Here is a 24,913-nt window from a genome sequence, read left to right on the forward strand (position 1 = left end):
ACAAAATTTTTGGAAGATAACTTTGATTTAGAAAATTCTGAAAGAGTTCTATTTGACTATCATATTGTTTTCAACATACATTGAAACCAGGATTTATTGACGATGGTAATGTGGATGCTTTTAAAAAATCTGAGAACCAAGCAAGTATCTCAGTCTATTTGGCAGGTGAAGACAATGGGGTCCAAAATAAAGCTTCCATATTTCTTTGTGGCACTTACTTCATTAAGGTTTCGAGCTGCATCCCGTGCTGCAACCATTGTTGGTGAATCCACCAGCGTGTACTTGGTCTTACAGGCGTGCCAGGCTTCACGGTACTTGATCTAATCATTAAAGGGGAGCACTTATGAGACATAACAGCAACAAGATTTTACCATGGTGGAAACTAGCATAATTAGAGGCAGCAGGACAGGCACTCACATCATTCAGAATGTCCCCACTCTGTTTAGCTGTAACGTAATCAACTCTATCTGTCACTGGTGTAAACTGGAGAGTATCCGCTTTTGTCTTGTAATTTCTCTGTTGAAAACAACAGAAATGATTAACTGAAAGAATAAAAGGTTTCTTCTGTTGGTGCAAAGCCAGCGCAAGCATGATGGACTGAAACATTTTCTAACAGTTTCAAGTATCATTCCAAATTCAAAGCTTCTCTCTATGAAATTTATTTCAGTTAGTTGCATGGACGATGAGATTGCCATATCTATCACGTCCTCATCTAAAGTCTCTCTCTACTTTCCGCCAGCAGGGGCTGGGAATGCTTTCATCTGTTTCCAGTCTTATCAATCTACCATAACCAGTTCATAGCTTGTAAAGGCTTCCCTTATTGCTCCTGTTATCTTGACTGGCATTTCCCATCTAATCCTTGGACCCATGTATTTCTCATCTATGTGCTGTCACTTGTCAACATTAGCTGACAGTATAGACTCTGTACATTGTGAAAGCAGGCCCCTTGGCCCATCGAGTCTATGTTGACCCTCTGAAGAGCATCCCACCCAGACCACCCCATCCTTGCATTTTCCTTGGCTAATCCACCTGCCTGTACATCCCTGGTCACAATGGGCAATTTAGCATGGCCAATCCACCTAACGTGCACATCTTTGGACTGTGGGAGCAAATCAGGGCACCCAGTAAAAACTCACGCAGACATGGGGAAATCATATCAATTCCACACAGACAGTCGCCCAAGGGTGGAATCAAATCCAGGTCCCTGGTGCTCTGAGGCAGCAGTGCTAACCACTGATTAACTGTGTTGCCCTAGAATGTTAGTTTTCATGTGGATCCTGATGAAATACAGCTCTATCTTATCAAAAACCCTTTTGCTTCCTCCACTGTTGTTAAATTGTCAAACTACATGTTTCACAATCAATAAGCAGAAATTTTCTCCAATTAAACATTGGCAAAATTGAAGCCTTTGCTTTTGGTCCATTCCATTCACTGCTACTGGCTCCATTCTTTGCTTTGGCAGTAGTGTAAGACTTAAATCAGTCTGTTTTCAAACTTAGTATCATATTTGACCCCAAGGTGAACTACTGATCACATACCCATGCCATCATGTTCTCACTTCTGCAACAACTTTTTTAGTCATTCATGGGAGTAGTTGTTGCCCAACCCTAAGTTAGTAACAAGCTGTTTTCTTGAAACTTTGCAGTCCATTTGGCATAGATATGTCACAGGGCAATGAGGGAGAGAGTTCCAGGATTTCAATCCAGTGACAGTGAAAAAGTGGCAGTACAGTTAGTTCCAGGTCAGGATTATGTGTGGCTTGAAGACTTTCTGCTAAATCTTGTCTTTCTACATTGTAGAAGTCATGAATTTGGAAAGTGCTGTCAAAGGAGGCTTAGTGTGTTGCTATGATGCATCCTATATACAGTAGAGACTGCTACCACTGTGTGTCAGTGGTAGGGAGAATTGAATATTTAATCTGGAGGATAAGATGCTGGTCAAAGGGCTGCTCTGTCCTAGATGGAGTTGAAATTCTTAAGCATTGTTAGAACATTACTCATCCTAGTGAAGCTGACCTTGTTTCAGTTCAGCTGCTTTTGAAGACCTCCTTCGTACCATTTTAATACAAGACTAAATTTGAATAAGTGAATTCTATCTGTGGCACATTTTAATATTTAAACACTTAGAAGATTATGCAGCAGAGGATTTTCAGCTCAATTTGATAAAATCTAGTGGTGACAATTAGATGAAGAGTGAATGTAATAAGAACACTTGGAATTAATTCCTATGTTTGCAACTTGCGTGCTATTCTGGCAGATTGTGCCTTACAAAAATAAAATCACTATTGATTTCAATCATAATGTAAATTTGTGGGTCTGTAATGGCCATGTAAGTTAACTCTGCCAGTTTACCAAAGAAGCAGTGAGGCTGAAGATTATGTCTGTGCATTATGGATGCATATGGACATATCCATGGTAGATCAGTGCAAAATATACTCAAAAATATCAAAATAAATCATAGGCATAGCTGTCAGTGCCCATTTTACCAAAGTGAGAGTCATTATTTATGTACTATCTTATGCTGCTTATTATATGATGGTAGGAATTTCTTATACTTACATCACTTAAGATGTCCTGGGCATGCTTTACTTTCTTAACATCCACAGAGTCTGTTGGAATCCATCCAATTCCACGCATCCATTCCATATCTGCTTTGTAATTGACCTAATGAGAAGAAAATCGATTATTCTTAATTTTTTCCATTTCTGAATTACTCAGTTATGATTATTGTTATTGGAGAATTATTAATACTCTGTATCACTTCAACTCTTTCCATTTCTCCCTCAAACTATATGTTGCACTCCATTTTCAATACAAGGAGAAATGAATGCCAGAAGGAATTTTAACAAAGGTGTCTCTATGAGATTTTAAGTATTGGGGTGGATATGTGAGGGAGAGATTCAGATGGGAAACCTCAAAGTTGGGATTTAATTCTGCAAGTTCCCTATCTGGTGGTCAGCTGGATTGATGTATTTGGCTTCCAATTAAAAGGGAGGACTCACAACTAGGCATATCTGTGGTGTCATCTGCAAACGTACTAACAATACCTCCTATATTCACATCCAAATCACTTATATAAATGTCAAAAAAACAGTTGACCCAGCATCAGTCCTTGTGGCACATCACTGGTCACAGGCCTTCAGTCCAAAAAGCAATCTCTACCACCCTGTGTCCCCTATTTTCAAACTAACTTTGTAACCAGTTAGCTAACTCACTCAATCCCATGTAATTTAACCTTGCTAACCAGTCTACCAATTTTGTATCCAGTTGGCTAACTCCCCTGGATCCCATGTGATTTAACCTTGCTAACCACTCTACCAATTTTGTATTCAGTTGGCTAACTTCCCCGAATCCTATGTAATTTAACCTTGCTAACCAGTTTACCAATTTTGTGTCCAGTTGGCCAACTCCCCTGGATCCCACATGATTTTATCTTGCTAACCATTCTACCAATTTTGTAACCAGTTGGCTAACTTCCCTGGATCCCATGCAATTTAACCTTGCTAATCAGTCTACCATGTGTAACCTTGTTGGATGCTTTGCTGAAATCCACACAGATAACATATACTGCTCTGACTTCATCAATCTTTGTCACATCTTCAAAAACCTCAATGGTTTTATATAGCTGGTCCAATTCAGTCAGTATTCAATGGGAACCTCCAGGATGTTGATAGTGGGGGATTCAATGATGGTAACACCATCGAAAGTCAAGGGGAAATGATTAGATTGCCTCTTATGGAGGATGGTCATTGACTGGCATTTGTGAGGCGTGAATGCTACATGCCACCTTTCAGCACAAGTCTGCATATTGTCCATGTCTTGCTGCACTTGGACATGGAATGCATTCAGGTACATATGATTCAAGGTGAAATTTCATGGCAAAAAACAAACATCATTATTTATTTTTACTCACATCACTTTGCAAACTGTATGCTTTCTTTGCCTGGATGACATCATTCTGATCTGGCAGGCAGGTCCATTCATGTAGGTAATGCCTGTAGTCAATCTCGCTGACCCGAGTCTGACATAACTTGCCCATTACAATGTCCATCATGTCGGCTGGCACGTTAATATTGGCTTTAGTTTTTTCAAATTCCTTCCTGTACTCCTTATCACTCTGCATCTTGCCGACATGCATACACCAAACCATTTTGGGATCATCATACATGTCACGGTATCCAATGTGGTGACCAAGTTGCTTGCGATAGATTTCTTTGTATTGGTACTGAGGGAAAATGCAGAAGGATATCAATTTCACTTGGTGTTTTAACTTATTGTAGGGACATTAGTGTGTTTTGGAGTTTAGCTGTGAGATGAATTCCATGCACAACAGTGCATTATTGCAAAATGAGGTAATCCTGAATATCTTGCTCTTTCTAATTATCAGTTTGGAAGTTTATCTTCACAAGGCCACAGCTGACAAGACCAGATACATAGACTGGGTTAATTTGAGATATTGTTAGAATGGTGAGGGACATGATTGGGTAGGCAGGGATAGTGGCAGAGGAGTTGCGGGAAGACTGATGATATGGATTGTGTGCGAGGTTGGGGAAGGGGAATAAAGCTGGAGGTAAGGTCTTGATTTTATCTAGGTGTTAATCTGAAGGTAACTGAGGATACCCACTTACTAGTGGGGAAATCCTACTCATAATTAAGAAAATGTTGGTGTGGTCCAATCATTTTGAATGGGTGAGGGAATTCTAGTAATGATTGGAAGAGGTCTTGAGCAGTTAGGGAGGAGGAGATGGTAGTTGGAAAGGAGTGGCAGAAGATGACCAGGAATCATCAATTAGGGCAGACAAATTGCAGAGAGAAGTTTAATAGGTAGCTTCTTGTGACATTACAGAGAATTGTGCTCTTCCTTGCCCATGTGCAGTGCTGGAAAGGCACTTACATCATGGCTTCAGCTCTTTGCACTTCCTCCTTGCTGTTAGGTTTGGGAAGCCAACATAGCTCAGCCGAAACATTTAGAAGATAGAATAGGCGACAAAATGTAGCCTCACTATAATAAAACAAATGCACTGATAATCACCTTTCATCCCACCTCCAATATTATTCCAAGTATTGCAATGGCTTGGGATCCTTTTCTGCTTTTTGTTGTTTAACTTCTGATGTGACACTGACCCACCCTGTTTTGATGTTAAGAATCAATCCTATAGCTTTTCATTAATTTCATATTAAATTAATAATTTTATGCTGGAATTGAAATTGAGAAGTTATTTTTAAAACAATATATCAATTATTTTCAGATTAAATGTTTAAATTAAGCAATGGCAGTACAGGCTAAAATATAAAACTTAACTGATTACAAAAATATTTGTTTTGTTCCTTCTTCTGCACTTATTTCCCATTCACAGGCTAGATACTTATGATATTTTTACACAGTTTTCCCTTATTTAATGCAATGTTTCCTCCCATTTTTTTCCCAAACGTGATCATCCCATTGTTAGGCTTGAACTTATGTTTACAATTATGGACTCAGTAAATTTTGGATCAATATCTTGTCATTCAGATACATTTGTCTACTTTAGTGCTGCCTTACTATCTGCTTTTGTGAAGTTTCTCAAAATTGCAGAAGCAATCAGACATGACTCAGAGAAACCGATAGAAACTAGCATGCTGTTAAAGCTAATGGAACTGACATTTATATCTTGTTACATTGCAAATGCACCAGTTTTGAATGATGAGCTACTTAATTTATTCTTACATCTAATCTGATAATAGTCAATTTTAATATCAGTGAGGATAAATTTCCGAAGTCAATAGTGTTGAAGGACACATGATTCATTTACCGGTCTAAGGGCAAAATTCATCAACATGTGTTATTAGCTTGATCTAATTTATTGTGACACAGGCTAAAGTAAAACAACAAACTCTTATGACAAACTTCTGTCTTAACATGACATGCATTTTATTTAAATCTCACTACTAATCCCCATGAAATTCTGGTATCCGCATTTAAGAAAAGATATACTTGCACTGGGGGCAGTACAATGACATTTCACTAAATTAATACCTGGTGTGAAAGGAATTAATACCTGGTGTGAGAGCTTAAGCAAATGGGGTCAATATTCTCAGGATCATTTAGAAGAGGGAGGCCATCATATTGGAATGTTCAAGGTTCTGAAGGGCTTAATAAGGTGGATGATGAGAGATTGCTTTCGTTGGTGAGGGAAGCCAAAATAGAGGACACTTCCTTGGAATAATGGGCTGAGGATGAAATGAGGAGATAGTTATTCACTCAAAGCTTTCTCAAACTTTGGAATTCTCTGCCCCAAATGGTTGTGAAGGCTCCATTTTTGAATACATTTATGACTGGGATAGACAGTTTTTGGTCTGCCAGAGGAACAAAGGATATAGGGAGTGGGCAGAAAATGGAGCTGAAAGCCAAGGTTAGCTTTGATTGATTGGACACCATGTTGCAGTAGGTGCAATGCCCATATAGCCTCCACCTGCTTGGATTTCTTTTGATCTTGGATATTCCAGAATTTGAGTACTTACACAACTTGTTGTTGTGAGCAAATAACATTATAAATGCATGGCTTTAAGTTCAGTTGGTATTTTTTTCAGCTCTCTGGTGGATCTACTGTCAGTTCTTTTATATCGTTCTTGTGCAACCCTATGTTCTATAAAAATCACACTTAGAAACAACACTTAAAACAGCACATTTTAAAAGTTTGCACTGTAGAAACAGCATCTCCAATTTATCAATTGCGTTACAGTGAATTCGCTTTTATGAAATGCGCGTTATGACAGAACAACCTATATTAAAAATGGCTGGTGCCATTTTATTTGCTGTCCACACGATACACTCAGGACTTCCAAAAACGTCAATGTTCATTCAAAGATTCATACTTACATCGCTTGCAATGTTTCGAGAAGCTTTTGCATGTTCGATATCAATGGCATCAGCACGATAATCAACACTTTTTTTCGCATCTTCCCAGCCCTCCTTGTAAAGTTTCTGTAAAAGAGCATCATCACCATTCATTTCACAACCTGAATAATGCAGTTTGATTTAAATAGTCTGGCTAAATTGGAATAACTTGCTTCCAGTAAGGCTAAAACATTTTTTAAAAAGCCAATGACTGATTTTTGGGGTCAAGTAGCATTATTTAGGATGACCGTACAAACACTTAGTTAATTCGTACGCATGACCTTTGTCTGAAAATGTAACACATTTAAAATAAAAGAAAACACTTCCATTAATATAGGAATTTGTGTCATACCAATGTTGAGACTTAAAAATGTATGTACAGCCATTAAATGGACCCATTTTTATTCATTCACAATACGGGGGAATAGCAACCTAGCTATCATTTATTGTCTGTCCCTAATTGCCCAGAGGGCAGATACGTGATAACCACATTGCTGTGGGTCTCAAGTCACATGTAGGCCACACCAGGTAAGGATGGCAGTTTCCTTCCCTCGATAACATTAATAGAACTAGATGGATTTTTTTTCCAACAATCATTTTGAGACCATCATGAGATTCTTAATTCTAAATTGTTATGGAATTCAAGTTCCACTATCTGTGATGGCAGGATTTGAACCCAGGTCTCCAGAACATTACCTGGATCCCTTGAATGATAGTCTATCATAATGCCACTCTACTACTGCCTCTCCTTAACAATAAAAATACATTACCAGTCAATTCAGTAGTTAATTGAGTTGTGTTTGTGGCAATTAGTTATTTTACACTTACCTGACTAATGTTAGCAGCATTGGATTTAGCCAACAAAATCTCTGGTGTGTCAGGAAGGACGTGAATCTGTGTCTTGTCTTTTTCCCAGGCTTCTTTGTATTTTCCCTAGACAATTACAATAATGTTTTTTTAAAATCAACATATACAAGTAATTTAAAATAAAATGAAGAGGAAAGCACAGGATCATTACGAGATTTTAAGTGTTCTTACAGCACTCAGTTGGTTTGCGTTGATTTTAGCCTGGACTATGTTGGGATCATCAACAATGCTGGTGAAACTGAACCTATCTGGAGGCTGACGGTAGTGACGTTCACTCAGAATCTCCTGAGCCCTTTGCACTTTCTTAACATCAAGAGATTCATTTGGCATCCAGCCACAGCCACGGATCCATTCCATATCAGATTTGTACTGCAACTAGAGGAAAAGTCAGAGAAACATAGGTCACAGACAATAAATTGGGTGTCAGATTAATCTTAATACTTAACATGTACAATTAAAAACAGGATCAATTAGGACAGCTGATTACATTTATTCAGTAAAATATATAAATATCCAACACTGGAACTCCTCCAGCCGTACACCTGCCATGTTCTCTGTGATCTTCTAACTCTGGTCTCTTGCACATGGATGTCTTGAAATGCATAAAGGTGGATAAATCCCTAGGACCTGATCAGGGGTACCCTAGAACTCTTTGGGAAGCTAGAGAAGTGATTGCTGTGCCTCTTGCTGAGATATTTGTATCATTGATAGTCACAGGTGAGGTGCCAGAAGACTGGAGGTTGGCTAACGTGGTGCCACTGTTTAAGAAGGGTGGTAAGGACAAGATTTACAAGAATGTTGCCAGGGTTGGAGGATTTGAGCTATAGGGAGAGGCTGAACAGGCTGGGACTTTTTTCCCTGGAGCATCGGAGGCTGAGAGGTGACCTTATAGAGATTTACAAAATTATGAGGGACATGGATAGGATAAATAGACAAAGTCTTTTTCCTGGGGTGGGGGAGTCCAGAACTAGAGGGCATAGGTTTAGGGTGAGAGGGGAAAGATATAAAAGAGACTTAAGAGGCAACTTTTTCCACACAGAGAGTGGTACGTGTATGGAATGAGATGCTAGAGGAAGTGGTAGAGGCTGGTACAATTGCAACATTTGAAAGGCATTTGGATGGGTATTTGAATAGGAAGGGTTTGGAGGGATATGGGCTGGGTGCTGGCAGGTGGGACTAGATTGGGTTGGGATATCTGGTCAGCATGGAGGGGTTGGTCCAAAGGGTGTGTTTCCATCCTGTACATCTCTATGACTCTAAGACTCTATGACATCCTCAGATATGAATCACTTCATTGATGCTGGCTATGCATTCAGTTGGCAAGCCTCCAAGGTCTGGACTAAAGCATAATATGCAGATGCTGTAGATCTGAAATAAAGGTGGAAAATGCTGGAGAAACTCAGAGTTAATTTTTCAAGTTCAACACAACTCCTTTTTGGAACAATTCCAAAGCAGAGCATTGGATTCAAAACATTAACTCTTTTCTCTCTTGGCTCATTATACCAGACATACTGAGGATTTCTAGAACTTTGTTTGCATTTTCCAAATGGTGGAACTCTCCCAAAACCCCTCCCCAGAACCCTCTTCCTCTCTTAAAAAAACTGTAAGAACTATGAATGCTGGAAATCAGAAAGAGAAATTGCTGAAAAACTCAGCAAGCCTGTTAGTATCTGTGGCGAGAAATCAGAGTTAACATTTCGGGTCCAGTGACCCTTCTTCAGAATTGACGTTCTGAACTCAGAAGAAGGGTCACTCAACCAGAACTGTTAACTCTGCTTTCTCTCCACAGATGCTGTAAGATCTGCTGAGTTTTTCCAACAATTTCTATTTTTTGCTTCTACCTCCCTCTGTCACTTTCTTACATAGAACATAGAAGAATACAGCGCAGTACAGGCCCTTTGGCCCTCGATGTTGCGCCGATCCAAGCCCACCTAACCTACACTAGCCCACTGTCCTCCATATGCCTATCCAATGCCCGCTTAAATGCCCATAAAGAGGGAGAGTCCACCACTGCTACTGGCAGGGCATTCCATGAACTCACGACTCGCTGAGTAAAGAACCTACCCCTAACCTCTGTCCTATACCTACCACCCCTTAATTTAAAGCTATGCCCCCTCGTAATAGCTGACTCCATACGTGGAAAAAGGTTCTCACGGTCAACCCTATCTAAACCCCTAATCATTTTGTACACCTCTATCAAGTCACCCTTAAACCTTCTTTTCTCCAATGAAAACAACCCCAGGTGCCTCAGCCTTTCCTCATACGATCTTCCTACCATACCAGGCAACATCCTGGTAAACCTCCTCTGAACCCGTTCCAGTGCCTCCACATCCTTCCTATAGTATGGCGACCAAAACTGCACACAATACTCCAGGTGCGGCCGCACCAGAGTCTTATACAACTGCAACATGATCTCAGGACTCCAGAACTCAATTCCTCTACCAATAAAAGCCAGTACGCCATATGCCTTCTTCACCGCACTATTTACCTGGGTGGCAACTTTCAAAGATCTGTGTACATGGACACCAAGATCCCTCTGCTCATCCACACTACCAAGTATCTGACCATTAGCCCAGTACCCCATCTTTTTGAAAGTAGTGTTGTCCTACTATTATAGGACAAGCCAAACAGAGAACAGCCACTCTCCTTTCAAACCTGTTTAACTTCTTATGCAGGTCAATGTCCAACTTTGTGTCATAAGGCATGTGAAATTATACATTTTGGAAGAGGAAATGGAATAGGCAATATAAAATCAAGGCTGCAAGTCCAAAAGGGTGCAAGACAGAGAGACCGGGGACTGCACAAATCCGATGGCAGGGTAATTGAGTGTGAAGTGTTGCGTTACTAGAGTTTATAATTAGAGGCATATACCAAAACAATGAAGTTAAAATGATATTTTATAAAACACTGGTTTGGCCTGAACTGAGGAACTAAAGACTAATTCTGGAGATAATACTTTGGAAGAAGGATGAAGGCAACATATGAAAATGGATCCGTGGTGAGGGGCTTCAGTAAAATGGATAGATGGGAGAAGCTCCTTACAGAAGTGAAGATTGGCAGAAGATTGATAGAAGTGTTTAAAGTTGTGAATGATTCACACAGATTAATTGTGGGTGGGGGGGGAGGCGCTTGGGGTGCAGCAGGGTGGAAGGTGTGAGGATACAATTCTCATTGACAGAAGCTTGAAGAACTAGAGGCCAGCAATATACGGTGAACAGCAAAAGAACAAATGATGATGTGAGTAAAAACCTTTTCACTCAGCCAGGCGTTAGGTGCATGCAGGAGTGTGACTGAGCTAGATTCAAGTATAATTCTCAAAGGGAATTGGGTAAGTACTTGAAGAATAATCAGTTACAGGATTGTGGGAAAAGGGCTGAGGAATTAACCTTTGTAGGGACCTGTCACAGACAAGAAAGGTTGAATGTAACCACACAATGATAAGGCTCTTGTGAAATATCTTGTGACATGTTAAAGATGTTGTTGAGGTTCTGTTCGCCGAGCTGGGAATTTGTGTTGCAGACGTTTCGTCCCCTGTCTAGGTGACATCCTCAGTGCTTGGGAGCCTCCTGTGAAGCACTTCTGTGACCTTTCCTCCAGCATTTGTAGTGGTTTGAATCTGCCGCTTCCGGTTGACAGTTCCAGCTGTCCGCTGCAGTGGTCGGTATATTGGGTCCAGGTCGATGTGCTTATTTTTTGAATCTGTGGATGAGTGCCATGCCTCTAGGAATTCCCTGGCTGTTCTCTGTTTGGCTTGTCCTATAATAGTAGGACAACACTACTATTATAGGACAAGCCAAACAGAGAACAGCCAGGGAATTCCTAGAGACATGGCACTCATCCACAGATTCAATCAATAAGCACATCGACCTGGACCCAATATACCGACCACTGCAGCGGACAGCTGGAACTGAACCGGAAGCGGCAGATTCAAACCACTACAAATGCTGGAGGAAAGGTCACAGAAGCGCTTCACAGGAGGCTCCCAAGCACTGAGGATGTCACCTTGACAGGGGATGAAACGTCTGCAACACAAATTCCCAGCTCGGCGAACAGAATCACAACAATGAGCACCCGAGCTACAAATCTTCTCACAAACTTTGAATGTTAAAGATGTATATAAATGCAAGCAGGTCTTAATTCACGGCTGGTCATTCGAAAACCACACATGTATTCTGATGACTTGTAGCCATCACCCTGCACTGTTAGTTGCTGGTGGCTTAGCTTCAAAAATCTCAATCGCTTTAAAATTAGTAATTCAAGAAACTGCTTCAGTTCTTTGTCTATGATTCCCTTCCATTACAATATAGGGAATTTACATGGTTGATATTTCTGCTAAAACATCACTAAGAGGGAAATGCATGAAACATTTGAGTGCCAGAGATTGTTGATTAGTCTTCAGATGCATTTCCTTCCCTTAGCTCAACTGGAAAATAAATTAAGTAATGCTAATATCTCATCACGTGGTTGGAATACACTGTTCTAAGATCTAAGATTATTGTTTTTTTTAATAATTATTAGCCAAATAAATATTTTTACTGAGATGGAAATATATTAATACTCACATCACTCTGCAAATTGTAGGCCTTCCTTGCCTGGATCACATCGTTCTGGTCTGGCAGACAAGTCCACTGGTGCAGGTAATGTCTGTAGTCAATGTCACTGACCAAAGTCTGGCATTTCTTGGCCAACAGGATGTCCAGCATGTCGACTGGCATGTTGAACTTAGTCTTTGTCTTCTCAAAGTCCTTCTTGTATTCCAGGTCACTCTGGATTTTGGCCACATGCATGGACCAAACCATCTTGGGATCATCATGAACGTCACGGCATCCAATGTGGTGGCCAAGCTGCTGGCGATAGGCTTCTTTGTATTTGTACTGGTTATAGGAAAGAAGAATAACTTTAATGCACATTATTATCCTTAAAATCATAAATATTAAAGTGAGACACTGGCAAGGTTGCATACTTAATATTATCTTCATTCATTTTCAGTGCTAAGAATTGCATGAGGTGCAGAATCTGATTTCTGTGCTTATCTAACTCCTTTTTCTTCAATTGTCAAATTATGACTTGTCACCTCCTTCTGATGTCCATCAAAATTAGCTTCTGTACATCTATTTATTTTTAAATAGACATATTCACAAAAAATAATGTTTGAAACTAGTATTTTTAAGTAAAATGGATATGCAGCATTAAGTCCAAATTTGCTGCCAACATAATGGTAAGGCTAATCACACCAGTCAGGGGTGAATGGTACAATATCTTCTGGCTAGGATCAAATGCATGGTTTAATATGAACATCCAGCAGCATTCTGGCCTTAGTTTCTCTAATTTCTTCAGGAATATACTATACTTACCCATTAATTAAGAATTAAATTTGTCAGAGAAGATTATATCTTAGCATTATGATTGTAAGTAGCTGTTTAACAACATAATAAGGGTGATTATTGCCTTCAATGCTTCTCTGGTATCTCAAATTAACCTTTGCCATAGTGGAGTCCTTTGAAATATCAATTTATTATTTTGATAATTTGTCTTTCTTTCTTTTCCTGGCTGCTCATTTTTAAATTTCTCTTGATCCACTCTTAATTTATTTTGCATGATTTCTCTTTCTATATCTGTTTGGATACTGAATTTCCCCAGTCTAATTTATCATCTTTCTCAGTCCTTTCTTTGTTTATCTTCCCATTTTTATTCCTGTTGGTTAAGGAGATGCCCTTCTGATTGTACTGGTCCCTTGGGCCTTTGATGCCCTGTTTCGCTCACAGCCCTGTTTTCAGCTTCTGGTGGACAGAAAGCTGAAGCATCTGGAGCAAGTCTAACTAACCACCTGGGCTTTTGGATGCTGCTATTATATGAACTTGACTTTTAATTTGCGAATAGAAAAAAAGTACTTCAAATCAATACATGACTTAAGCAATACCTACAGAATTTAATAATATCTGCTCACTGTGTGAGCTCACTTACATCACTAGCAATTTCTCTGGAAGCTTTTGCAGCCTTGATCGAGATGGCATCACTCCTTAGATCATACCCATCCTTCTTTGATTCTTCCCAACTGAGTTTATATAGTTTCTACACAGCAGAAAAAGGAGGAATGAGATGTCATTCAAAGTGAGAGCAAAGATAGCAAGCCATTATGAACTCCAAAAGCACCCACTCCACCTCATTCTCACTGATCCAATATTCCCAGCCCCAACCATGCAGCCAACCGTGCCATTGTGAACACCTTCAGTCCCCAGACCCATGTCCCTCTGCGCTTCCCACACCTCATTGGCCTCATGTTCACTGCTCACCCAGAGTTAAAATTAGCATTTGTATCTGTTCAAAAGCTTTCTTTTTATTCTCAAGTTTTATTAACTCCCTGTTAAAACTAATAAAGCAATATTAAGTAGAATTATTGTGGCAATTACAAAACTTTGCTGTTGACTAGAAAATTCCATCCTTATTCTGTGCACTATAAGTTGACTGAAAAATCAAGCTACCAAACAGTTCACCTTAATGTGAATGGAGATTATTATACACCAAGTCGCCAGAAACAAATCTCAATATTATTGTGTGTGCTTTCAGTAGAGATGATCTGATCTTGACTTTTTTGGTAAGATGAAGCGGGACCAGGGTGGCATAGAAATTAAATCAAAGATGGTTGTGGAAGGTCTCGTTCTCCCAGGTCCTTGTGATTACTTTGCTCAAGTCTTCCATTTAACAAAAGGCATACTCAAAGGACTGAGTGGCCTATTCCTGTTCCTTTTTCTTACGTATGTACAGATCAAGCATTTTCCACAATCAGATTGAATGGGAGAGCGAGTGAACTGAATGCTTACTCATGCTCCTATTTTTAATGCATATGTTTTAATCAAAGTACCAGCTCTTGATCTCTGGTTCATATTAGGTTAAATATTCTCAGATGTGATTTATATAGGAAGGCCTCAAAATATCTCCAGACGGGGGAATTTAAGCCTGTTTTCCCTTCTTGATTATTAATTGGTGACCAGGTAAAAACTCTCCACCCTGCAGGCACTCTGCCTCTATTCCTGATGAAGGGCTTTTGGCTGAAACGTCGATTTTCCTGCTCCTCGGATGCTGCCTGAGCTGCTGTGCTTTTCCAGCACCACTCTAATCTATTAACTAGTGACCCCACAGGGAATGGAATCGCTGCCTAATTAATAGCCTCTGTATCACAACTACTGTTGAAATATACATTTCCATTTCTCCAGAAACTAACAAGGAGCTCCTAATATTCTACTTGCTGAGACATGGCCACCTTGCAGGAGGTTCCTTAAAATGAATAGATATATTCATTGGACATCACTCTTCATAATTAAACAGAAAACTTCCATGGCTATTAAGAGTTACAATTCACAACAAAGGTAATTGTCTAATGAAGGTAAAGACAAAAAGTGGAAATATGATCGCAATGTGCTTCTCACTAATTAATAAACAGACACAGAATATTTCTTACCGAACTGATGTTGGCAGAGTTCTGTTTAGACAACACCATCTCAGGTGTATCATTAGGAAGATGAATTATGAGTTTGTCATTCTCCCAGGCACTATGGTACAGGCGCTAAAGACAAGAGAAAGTATCATTGAATTTTACTTCCAATAATAATCTCACAAAACTAAAGTTTAATCTACACAATAAACTCTTGTATACTTCTCGTAGCATAGAATACAGAGAAATATGAAGTAAATACATGCTCAAGCCTTTGCAACATTCTGATGGGAGGAGTGAGCATGCTGACAACTAAATGCAATTCTAAGGGCCTGAATTCAAATCTGCAGAATGTCGGAGAATTGAGTGCAGCCTATTCTTGTGTCTGGAAAATAAAACATTGTATTCTCTAAAAGACTAATTCATGACTTTTGAAAGGATTGGATCATGCATTTGGAGAGGCAAGGACTGATTAGGGATAGTCAACATGACTTTTTGTGCAGGAAGTAGTGTTTTGAGGATGTGACCAAGAAGATAGATGAGGGCAGAGTTGTAGCATTGTCTACATTGACTTTAGTGAGGTCTTTGACAAGGTTTTGTATGGTAGACTGGTTAGTAAATTTGGATTGCAAGGGATTCAGGGTGAGCTTGCCAATTGGATACCGTGGGCGGCACGGTGGCCCAGTGGTTAGCACTGCTGCCTCACAGCGCCTGTAGACCCGGGTTCAATTCCCGACTCAGGCGACTGACTGTGTGGAGTTTGCACATTCTCCCCGTGTCTGCGTGGGTTTCCTCCGGGTGCTCCGGTTTCCTCCCACAGTCCAAAGATGTGCGGGTCAGGTGAATTGGCCATGCTGAATTGCCCGTAGTGTTAGGTTGTAGGGGTATGGGTGGGTTGCGCTTCGGCGGGTCGGTGTGGACTTGTTGGGCCGAAGGGCCTGTTTCCACACTGTAAGTAATCTAATCTAATCTAAATTGGTTTGATGATAGGAGACAAAGGGATACTTTTCAAACTGGAGGCCTGTAAGCAGCACTGTTCCACAGGGATTGGTGCTGGGTCCATTGTTGCTTGTAATTTATATAAGCTGTTTGGGAAGCATAGTTAGTATTTATTTACATAAATCATCATGCCATGGTAGGAGTTCAAGGTTAGTTCGAATGGTCAATTAATGTGTCAGTATTCATTCATGAAAACTCTATTGTCCTCTTATCTTAGAATTTCAGCTTAATTCTGCAAATCAGCAGTACAAGTTCACAGGGTTCAATCACTATTCTCAGCCATTTTATAGGATTCTTTTAAATTGAAAAACCATTTTGTGGTTAATAAAAATCTACATATACTTGTTGCCTAAATTCAAATTTTAGATCCTCAGTATTGTCAACAGAAAAGATTGTCTAAGAGTACCATGGGATTTGATTAGCTGGACCAATGGGCTGAAGAGTAGCAGATGGAGTTCAATTTAGATAAATGTGTGGTGTTGCATTTTGGTAAGACCAACAAGAGCAGAACATACATAGTTAATGGTAGGACTGTAGTGAGTGTTGCCAAACAATGAGACCTAGGAGTTCAAGTATATAGTTCTTTGAAAGTGGCATCACAGATAGACAGACTGTTGTAGAAGGCATTTAGCATGCTTGCCTTCATTGGTCAGAGCACTGAGTATAGGAATTGGGATGTCATGTTGCGGTTGTACAGGACATTGATGGGGCCACTTTTGAAATACTGTATACAGTTCTGGTTGCCCTGCAATAGGAAGGATATTGTTAAATTGGAAAGGGTGCAGATTTACAAGGATGTTATTGGGATTGGAGAGTTTGAGGTATAAGGACAGGTTGGAAATGCTGGGACATTGTTCCCTGAAGCGTAGGAGGTTGAGGGGTGACGTAAAAATAGAGGTTTGTAAAATCATGAGGGGCATAGATAAGGTTAAAAGCAAAGGTATTTTTCCTGGGTTAAGGGAGTTCAAAGCTAGAGGGCATAGGTTTAAGGTGAGAGAGGAAAAAATTTAAAAAGGGACCTGAGGAGCAACGTTTTCACACAGAGGATGGTACATATGTGAAATGAACTGCCAGAAGAAGTGGTAGATGCAGGTAGAGTTACAACATTTAAAATATATTTGCACAGGTGCATGAATAAGAAAGGTTTGGAGGGAAATGGGCCAAATGCAAGCAAATGGGATGAGTTTACTTTCGGAAACCTGGTTAGCATGGATGAGTTGGACCGAAGGGTCTGTTTCCGTGCTATTTGACTTAATGCCTCTATGACTCTGAGACTCTATTACACTGATAGGACTGCACAACTTAGGTCCTGTAATTGCAAAAGGATGGTCTACTTTAAGAATTTGTTAACTAGTGGTGAACAACCTTGCAATAAATATTTCTCTGTCCAGAAGTAAAACACTCCACAATGTTCTTAATTAAAATAAATACTCTTAAAATATCCAATTGAATCATTATAAGCAGCATGCAGAACTAATGACAAACACATCTGTGAACACAGTGTTAGGGTCATGTGCATTTTTTCAGTGCACATTGAGGAGAAAGCTACAGCAATGCTTACATCACTCAGTAGATCAGAGTTTATTTTAGCCTGGATTATGCTGGGATGGTCAACAATGCTGGTGAAGCTGAACTTATGTGGGGGCTGGCGGTAGTTACGCTCACTGAGAATCTCCTGAGCCCTTTGTACTTTCTTAACATCGAGACAATCATTTGGCATCCAGCCACAGCCACGGATCCATTCCATATCAGACTTGTACTGCAACTGCAAAGGGACAAGTGCACATCTCAAATCACAGTGTATAAAACTTTTCCTATTAATAATTATCAATTAATCTCATCAAACCAGATGTCCTTTAATATTAACCAATGTAAAATAGAATAGAATATAGAACATTACAGCGCAGTACAGGCTCTTCGACACTCGATGTTGCGCTGACCTGTGAAACCAATCTAGAATAAAATAGAACAAAGACAGAATATTGTTGTAAAGTTCAGTATTTCAGTAGAAAAAGGTACTGGAAACATTGTATGAAAAATGTGAAGATCTTAGAGTACAAAAATGATTTATTAGAGTTGTTCCAGGATAAGGAACTTTCATTCGTAAATGGATTGGATGAACTTGGACAGCTTTCCTGGAAGACGAGAAGGTTGGGAAAAGATTTAATAGAGGTATTCAAAAGCATAAAGGGTCTGGATAGAGAGGCCTTTTGAAGGAAACAGATCATTATCTTTAAAGGGAGGGTATACAAGTCTACAGAAAAAAGGCAAGGGGATTGTTTATTCGGACAGTTGGTATTGACATGATGGGCTAATTGGTGTGGTTCTATGTTATTGCATTTCTGTGATTCTCTGAAAAGTCAAAGATGAGGGTCCTGATCAAAATAAGGTCAAATATTTAGAGTCTACTGATCTAGCTCAAATTTGAAAAGAAGACAACAATACAGCCTTGATAATTTGTTTGAACATGAGGAAACAAAATTAGCATATTCCTATTAGGCAAAAAAGAGGATGTGTTTTAAAGCTAAGGAAAATATTTTTTGAACAGTAAAGGAATTACAGGTTTTGGTAAGAGAGTGGGTAAATGGAGCAGAGGCCACAAAAACACCATGATCTCACTGAATGGCAAAGCAGGCTCGAAGGGTCAGATGGCCTACTCCTGCTCCAGGTTTTATGTTCTATCTAGGAATGATGCTCTGCAGATAAAGCGATTATAGTAAACCTAAAACAAAAAAATGATGTAAAGATAAAAAATTTCTCCTAGAATCAGAGAATTTAAGGAAATAAGTTACCTCATTGAAAGACTGTAGTTCACGGAAATAAATCCACACCACGAGTGTTTGGTTAGAAACCTGTGTTGATTATTTGAATCTGAGAAAGTCTAAGCTTTCAGTAATGTCAGTCAAAACAAAATTACAGCTCACAGAACTGGAACTGATAAAAAAAACTATATCAAGGCTACAGATTTGATGGGGAAGGAAAATTTCCCTGCTTTTTAAGTGACTATGAAATGATGGCATTGGGGAGTATATGAGATTTTGTTTCAGTAAAAGACTGCCATTATAGATAGAAAAATAACAAAATATGGCTTATCAAGTCTATTTCATTCTGGCATCAGACTTGTCCAGGAGTTACATCAACCGAGATTGTAACAGAACTCTAAAGTGATGCTTAGGACTTCCCTCCTATGTACATGCATAACTTCCCTTGTTCCTGGCATGATCCCATTGATATATCCCATGAGTTAAAGTGCCATATAAGTCTTAGTTCTGAAATTTCAAAATCATTTTACCAAAAACGGGCCAGAGTTACATGTATCAGTTTTGACAGTGGTGGAAGTAAGAACGTTCAGACAGGGATGGAAATGAATTATTGAATTGAAGTATAGAAAATGAATTAATTCTGAAATATTGAGAAAGTTCTGCTGACAATTTTGCTTAGAAATTAAAACAGTTCTGTTAGTCTGGACAATAGTCAATGTAACACATCTGTTCACCAATAGACAGAAGGATAAATTAGATAACCATGGGCCAATTACTTTGATGACACCTGTAAGCAAATTCTCATAATCCATCATAATTTGATAATCAACTAACAAATATTTAGAAATATCTGGTCAGTTATGGACTTGGATTGATTAAAGGCCAGCTGTCAGATCAAGGACCATGATCATGGGCAGAGGTTAAGTTCTGATGGAGAGTTACTGGACTCAAAACATTAACTCTGTTTTCTCTCCACAGATGTTGCCAGACCTGTTAAGTTTCTCCAGTAAATTCTATTTTTGTTTCTGATCTGCAGTTCTTTAGACCAGAAGACCACAAGATATAGGAGCAGAATTGGATCATTTGGCCCATCGATTCTGCTCTGCTATTCGATCATAGTTGATCTGTTTCTCAACCCCGTTCACCAGTCTTCTTTTTGTAAACCTTGATTCCCTTACCAAACAAAAACATATTTATCTCGGTCTTAAATACACTCATTGACTCAGCCTTCTCGTTTAATTTGATTAAAAGCAAGTTATATCTGACAACTTTAATAGTGTTCAATTTTTAAAGCACCAATCAATTGTAAATGTCATGTAAATAAATTTACATAATATATTTTGTGGAACACTTGATCTAAAGTTTAGGCATATGGTATAAATAGAAATGTAACAGTGCAAAAGGAAACTGAGTTGACAGACACAAAATCAAGGATTAAGGTAAACGGGTATTGGTTGTACTTGGGAAGGAATGATATTACCCAGAGTCAGCATTGGAATACTTTTAATGCAATATATACAAATTATTTAAACTTCAGCATAAAGTACATGTCACAGAAAATTTCTAGTAGTGAAGTAAATGTAGTGGATTTGGCAAACATGATTTCAAGAGGAACTAGAATGTCTAATAGGATAGGCAGATAGGTGGCAGATTTTCATTGTATTTTCATTGTGGCTCATGAGGCAGCACACAGATTCATAAAATATACATCAAACATTCAACAGTATATTGACAGGGACTGGAAATTATTGTTAAAAGGGCAGATGCAAGATGTTGAGATGTGGAGCAAAGAAGGTAAAGAGGAGATTATGAGGATAGACTATTTCCTCTGTTTAGAATGGTGATTGCTCAAATTAAGATTGCCGCTATGAAAGTGAGGAGATATATGAGGAAAATGGGTTTACTCAAAGGGTTGTTCAGCATGGGCATCTCTGCCACAAGAGTCAGTTAGGGTAAAAGCAAATATATCTTTTAGGGGCAATAAGATAAATACTTAAAGCTGCAAAAGGCATGAAACAGGAGAGAGATGGATGTATTTTTGGATTGATCTAGCAAGGAGCCACAATCAACAAGGTGAGTCAAAGTTGTATCCTTTAGTGCTGTGAGCTTCTGTGATTATAAAGCATCAGAAATTTTAGAGATCTTGACACACAATAAAGCGAATTATGGTAATTTTTATTTCCAAACAATGAGTGATAGTTCATTCTTTTAATTTGATGTTCTCATTAAATCAATTTCAAAGCTCTTCTTTTATATATATTTCTGCATTTTCAAGCTACTGTTTCATCTTTAATCAAATGCTGTTTGATGTACTTATTTAGTCTTAAAGCGAAAAATGAATGAGAAGTACTCACATCACTCTGTAAATCGTAGGCCTTCCTTGCCTGGATCACATCGTTCTGGTCTGGCAGACAGGTCCATTCATGTAGGTAATGTCTGTAGTCAATGTCGCTGACCAGAGTCTGGCACTTCTTGGCCAACAGGATGTCCAGCATGTCAACTGGCATGTTGAACTTGGTTTTTGTCTTCTCAAAGTCCTTCTTGTATTCCCGGTCGCTCTGGATCTTGGCTACGTGCATGGACCAAACCATCTTGGGATCATCTTGAATGTCACGGCATCCAATGTGGTGGCCAAGCTGCTGGCGATAGGCTTCTGTGTATTTGTACTGATTGTGAAGAAAGAATGTAACTTTATCTTTATCCATTGTTCAGTCACCAGCAATGATTTTGATATTTGGTTTACAAATAAAATTCTCAATGGTTAATGCTGGCTGACAAACAATTCTCACCATGCTTGCAATATCTCTGGAGGCCTTTGCTGCTCTGATTGGAATGGCATCAGCTCGCAAATCATAACCGTTTAGCTTGGAATCCTCCCATGCTTGACGGTATAGTTTCTAAATGGACAAAGGTAGATGATTTAACTTGAGGCATTTTGCTTCTGATCAATTAGTAAACTCAAATCTCAATCAGTTTAGTCTCAAGGATTCATACCTGGCTGATGTTGGCTGAGTTGCTTTTGGCCAGATTAATTTCAGGGGTGTCTGGCATGACATGAATCGTGGTTTTATCATTATCCCAAGCTTCTGTGTATAAGCGCTGCGAAAAAAGAAAACCAAGGAATGAGACAGATAATAACAATCTTATAATATATTATATCAAAATACATGGAACAGTGAGCATTGCTCTTGTCATACTGATTTACTATGTATTAAGTAACACATCAAATAACATCTATTTGACTTATTTTACAAACTTTGGATTATTCATCTTCAAGCATTGCATTACAGACCTTCCAATAATAAGTGGCATTGTTCACCTTGTTTACCTATCATCAAACCTTTGTCCAATTTCCAAGATCCTTTACAACTTTTAGTCCCATTGCCTTTGCTACTGCAGCCTCCAACTTACCTTGATGTGACGGTCTCTCTTTCTGTTCCGCCTAATCAGCAGCTCATCATTGTTCCTGGATCAAGACTTTCCTTGTACTAATCCCCCACTTAAAAACCACAAAGCCTTTTAGGTTATCTTCTCTGATCTACCAAAATTAAAGCTCTGTGCCTCTGCCTCCTGAATATTTTACAATTATATTTCATCTAATCAGTTACTTTGGACCCAGATCTGCTGAAATCCAGTCCTGAATTTCCTCTTGTATTTAAACCTACCAACCAATTTTCCTCTTCTCAGTCCCTCCCGTTTCCCCTCTGATGTCCTGCTCATTTGGCTACTGCAGCCACTTCAAATTATTTCCTCCCCTTGATCAGCTGTCCTGACCCTCGATTTAGACATTGTTGCAAATTAATTTATTTTGAGGCAAAAATGATCATGCTGCATCGATGTGGGACGTCTGCCTCTGCCTTGACTAATGATTTCATGGCTGACAGCGTAATGCACAGAAGGTTGGGGAGCATCTGTACAGTTCATGTGCTCTCGGCACTTGTCCATTAAGGAGCATGCACTCTGCAGTTGTGATCGCTTCCTGTGGATTTTCTTTTTTCAGTCCTCCTTGGCCCCTGACTAAAAGGGGCTAATATTAGACCAGATCTCCTCCCATGGAGTCTCCCAGTTCTGCCAACTTTGTAACTAACATGTCCAGTTTCACTGGTCATAGATGCTTCTGAGGAATACACTAAGTTATCGTGAGGCTCTGAATATGGAACTTAAATTGAAATCACTTCCAAAATCATTTCCTTTCAAGAGGCAGATGAGGGTACATTCTTTTTAAGCTGGGCCCACTGTTATTTCATCAATTTATAGTTAATTTACACCACCTTTCACCCAACTGACCTTATTCCTAACCTTATTCATCTAATCCTATTCTCATATCCTGTTGCTTTCTCCCTGATGCACATATACTTTACCTGATTGTCACCTACATTGTGTGGGTCCTTACTTTGCAGTCATTCTGGTGTATTCTCATGACAGAAGAACCATTGATTTTTGACTCCTCCTGCTGACAAATATTGCTGCTACATTTCTGAAGTCCCCCAGTCATTGAAATGACACTGATGAATAGCACTCTAGGAAATTATGTTAAAATTGCCCAATAGATTAATGTACTGATTAAAACAATACTAACATGATTTCAGAATAATGCACTGAACCGTTAGTGTATTTCCTTTTACAAAATCTTCATATTAAAATGAAAAGTTGTTTTGTCTTTGCCATAAGTTTCAAAATCAATGCATCCTGAGGAAAAAAATAATCACCCTGGAAAAATATTTGCTTCTATCAGTAAGTTAAGGTGGTACTTACTTTGTTGAGATTTTTAGCATTGTTCTTGGCTAATTCCAGTTCAAGAGAATCAAGAATGCTTGAGAACTTAAGTGTGCTAGGCGGTTGCCGATAATTCTTTTCGCTCAGAATCTCTCCAGCTTTCTTAACTTTCTGTATGTCTAATGAATCAACAGGACTCCATCCAATACCACGAAGCCATTCCAAATCTGACTTGTACAACAGCTGAAATCACAAGAGTTATTTTGTTTAAGATGGAGAAGAGGAACATGAAAATAGCCATTGATAGAGTACATAGCACAGATTTAAAGTTGAACATCTTCAATCTGTATCTGCTAAGGATTCAGTCTAAAGTAACCTCAACTACATTGGTATCTTGTATCTGTCTAACAATCAGACCTTCTTGCATCGAACATTACAAACAATTATTTATCTTGTATTTTCACACTGATGCATTACAAAACAACTAAAACTTACTCCTGGAACTGTTAGTTTGATGGAGTGTAGGATTAGTTAAATCAAAATCTGTTAAAACAAAGTTTGCAACTCAGTCCCTTTTGTGTATTTAGTCCACGCCTTCAATGCATAAATACACCCAGGCTCTTTGTAGTTCGGCTGGGAAGCGAAAGGGCAGGTAGTGTGGTAGGGTAAGGTGTTGGAAGTGGAGCTTAATGTTTTCTTGTTGCACTAGTGCGCTACTTTGGACAGCCAATGGAACCAACCACAAGCCCAATTAAGACCAAGGACCCACTCCCATTTTTCCACCATCAAAAGAGCTTGCTGCTGCATGGGACACTGGTAAATAAATACTAGCACCTCCCAAGAGTGTTCCCAGAGATGAGGAGGCAGACTGTGGAGCATCCTTCCTTTACAATGGGAGTACCATGTGAAATAGCCATTCCTCTGTCTAACTGACTGCACCCACCACACACATAGCTCCACACGGGGCGTCTGCCTGTCCCCAGCTTCCATGGGAGAACTTAGCTGCCTTCCAGGACACCTGAGCATTGTGGTGTTTTCTCCCTCATGTTGCAGGCTGACAGTGAGCTGTAACTAAGAGAGAATTGGTGGTGGTACTGGTTCAACACCCACCAACTTCTCAAGAGGAATCAGTGATGGGAACAAATTCTGGACTTTCCAGCAACATTCATATCCAACAATAGAACAAAAAATGTAAAATTTATTAATCCAAAGATACACAATAAATATTAAATACTTTAACGTTAATAGAAGTAATAACTAG

General features: G+C 39.2%; 1 protein-coding gene across 38 annotated transcripts in view; it reads right to left on the reverse strand.

Moving 5' to 3' along the window:
• Window positions 1-24,913, reverse strand: part of neb (nebulin) — a 297,385-nt gene that overhangs the window by 130,833 nt on the left and 141,639 nt on the right. For all 38 annotated transcript variants that reach the window (XM_087989288.1, XM_087989277.1, XM_087989285.1 and 35 more), the window contains 15 exons: window positions 23,692-23,895; window positions 21,931-22,035; window positions 21,726-21,833; window positions 21,291-21,602; window positions 17,736-17,939; window positions 15,203-15,307; window positions 13,708-13,815; window positions 12,306-12,617; window positions 7,915-8,118; window positions 7,705-7,809; window positions 6,859-6,963; window positions 3,913-4,224; window positions 2,559-2,663; window positions 418-516; window positions 219-320 (listed from right to left, as the gene is read on the reverse strand). In XM_087989288.1, coding sequence (XP_087845414.1) covers window positions 219-320; window positions 418-516; window positions 2,559-2,663; window positions 3,913-4,224; window positions 6,859-6,963; window positions 7,705-7,809; window positions 7,915-8,118; window positions 12,306-12,617; window positions 13,708-13,815; window positions 15,203-15,307; window positions 17,736-17,939; window positions 21,291-21,602; window positions 21,726-21,833; window positions 21,931-22,035; window positions 23,692-23,895 — 2,490 coding nt within the window. The remainder of the gene's footprint in view (window positions 1-218; window positions 321-417; window positions 517-2,558; window positions 2,664-3,912; window positions 4,225-6,858; window positions 6,964-7,704; window positions 7,810-7,914; window positions 8,119-12,305; window positions 12,618-13,707; window positions 13,816-15,202; window positions 15,308-17,735; window positions 17,940-21,290; window positions 21,603-21,725; window positions 21,834-21,930; window positions 22,036-23,691; window positions 23,896-24,913) is intronic.

The sequence above is a fragment of the Chiloscyllium plagiosum genome, unplaced genomic scaffold (genome assembly GCF_037043375.1).
Source record: "Chiloscyllium plagiosum isolate Xiang-an unplaced genomic scaffold, Cpla_swu_hap1 HiC_scaffold_7, whole genome shotgun sequence".
Lineage (NCBI taxonomy): Eukaryota > Metazoa > Chordata > Chondrichthyes > Orectolobiformes > Hemiscylliidae > Chiloscyllium > Chiloscyllium plagiosum.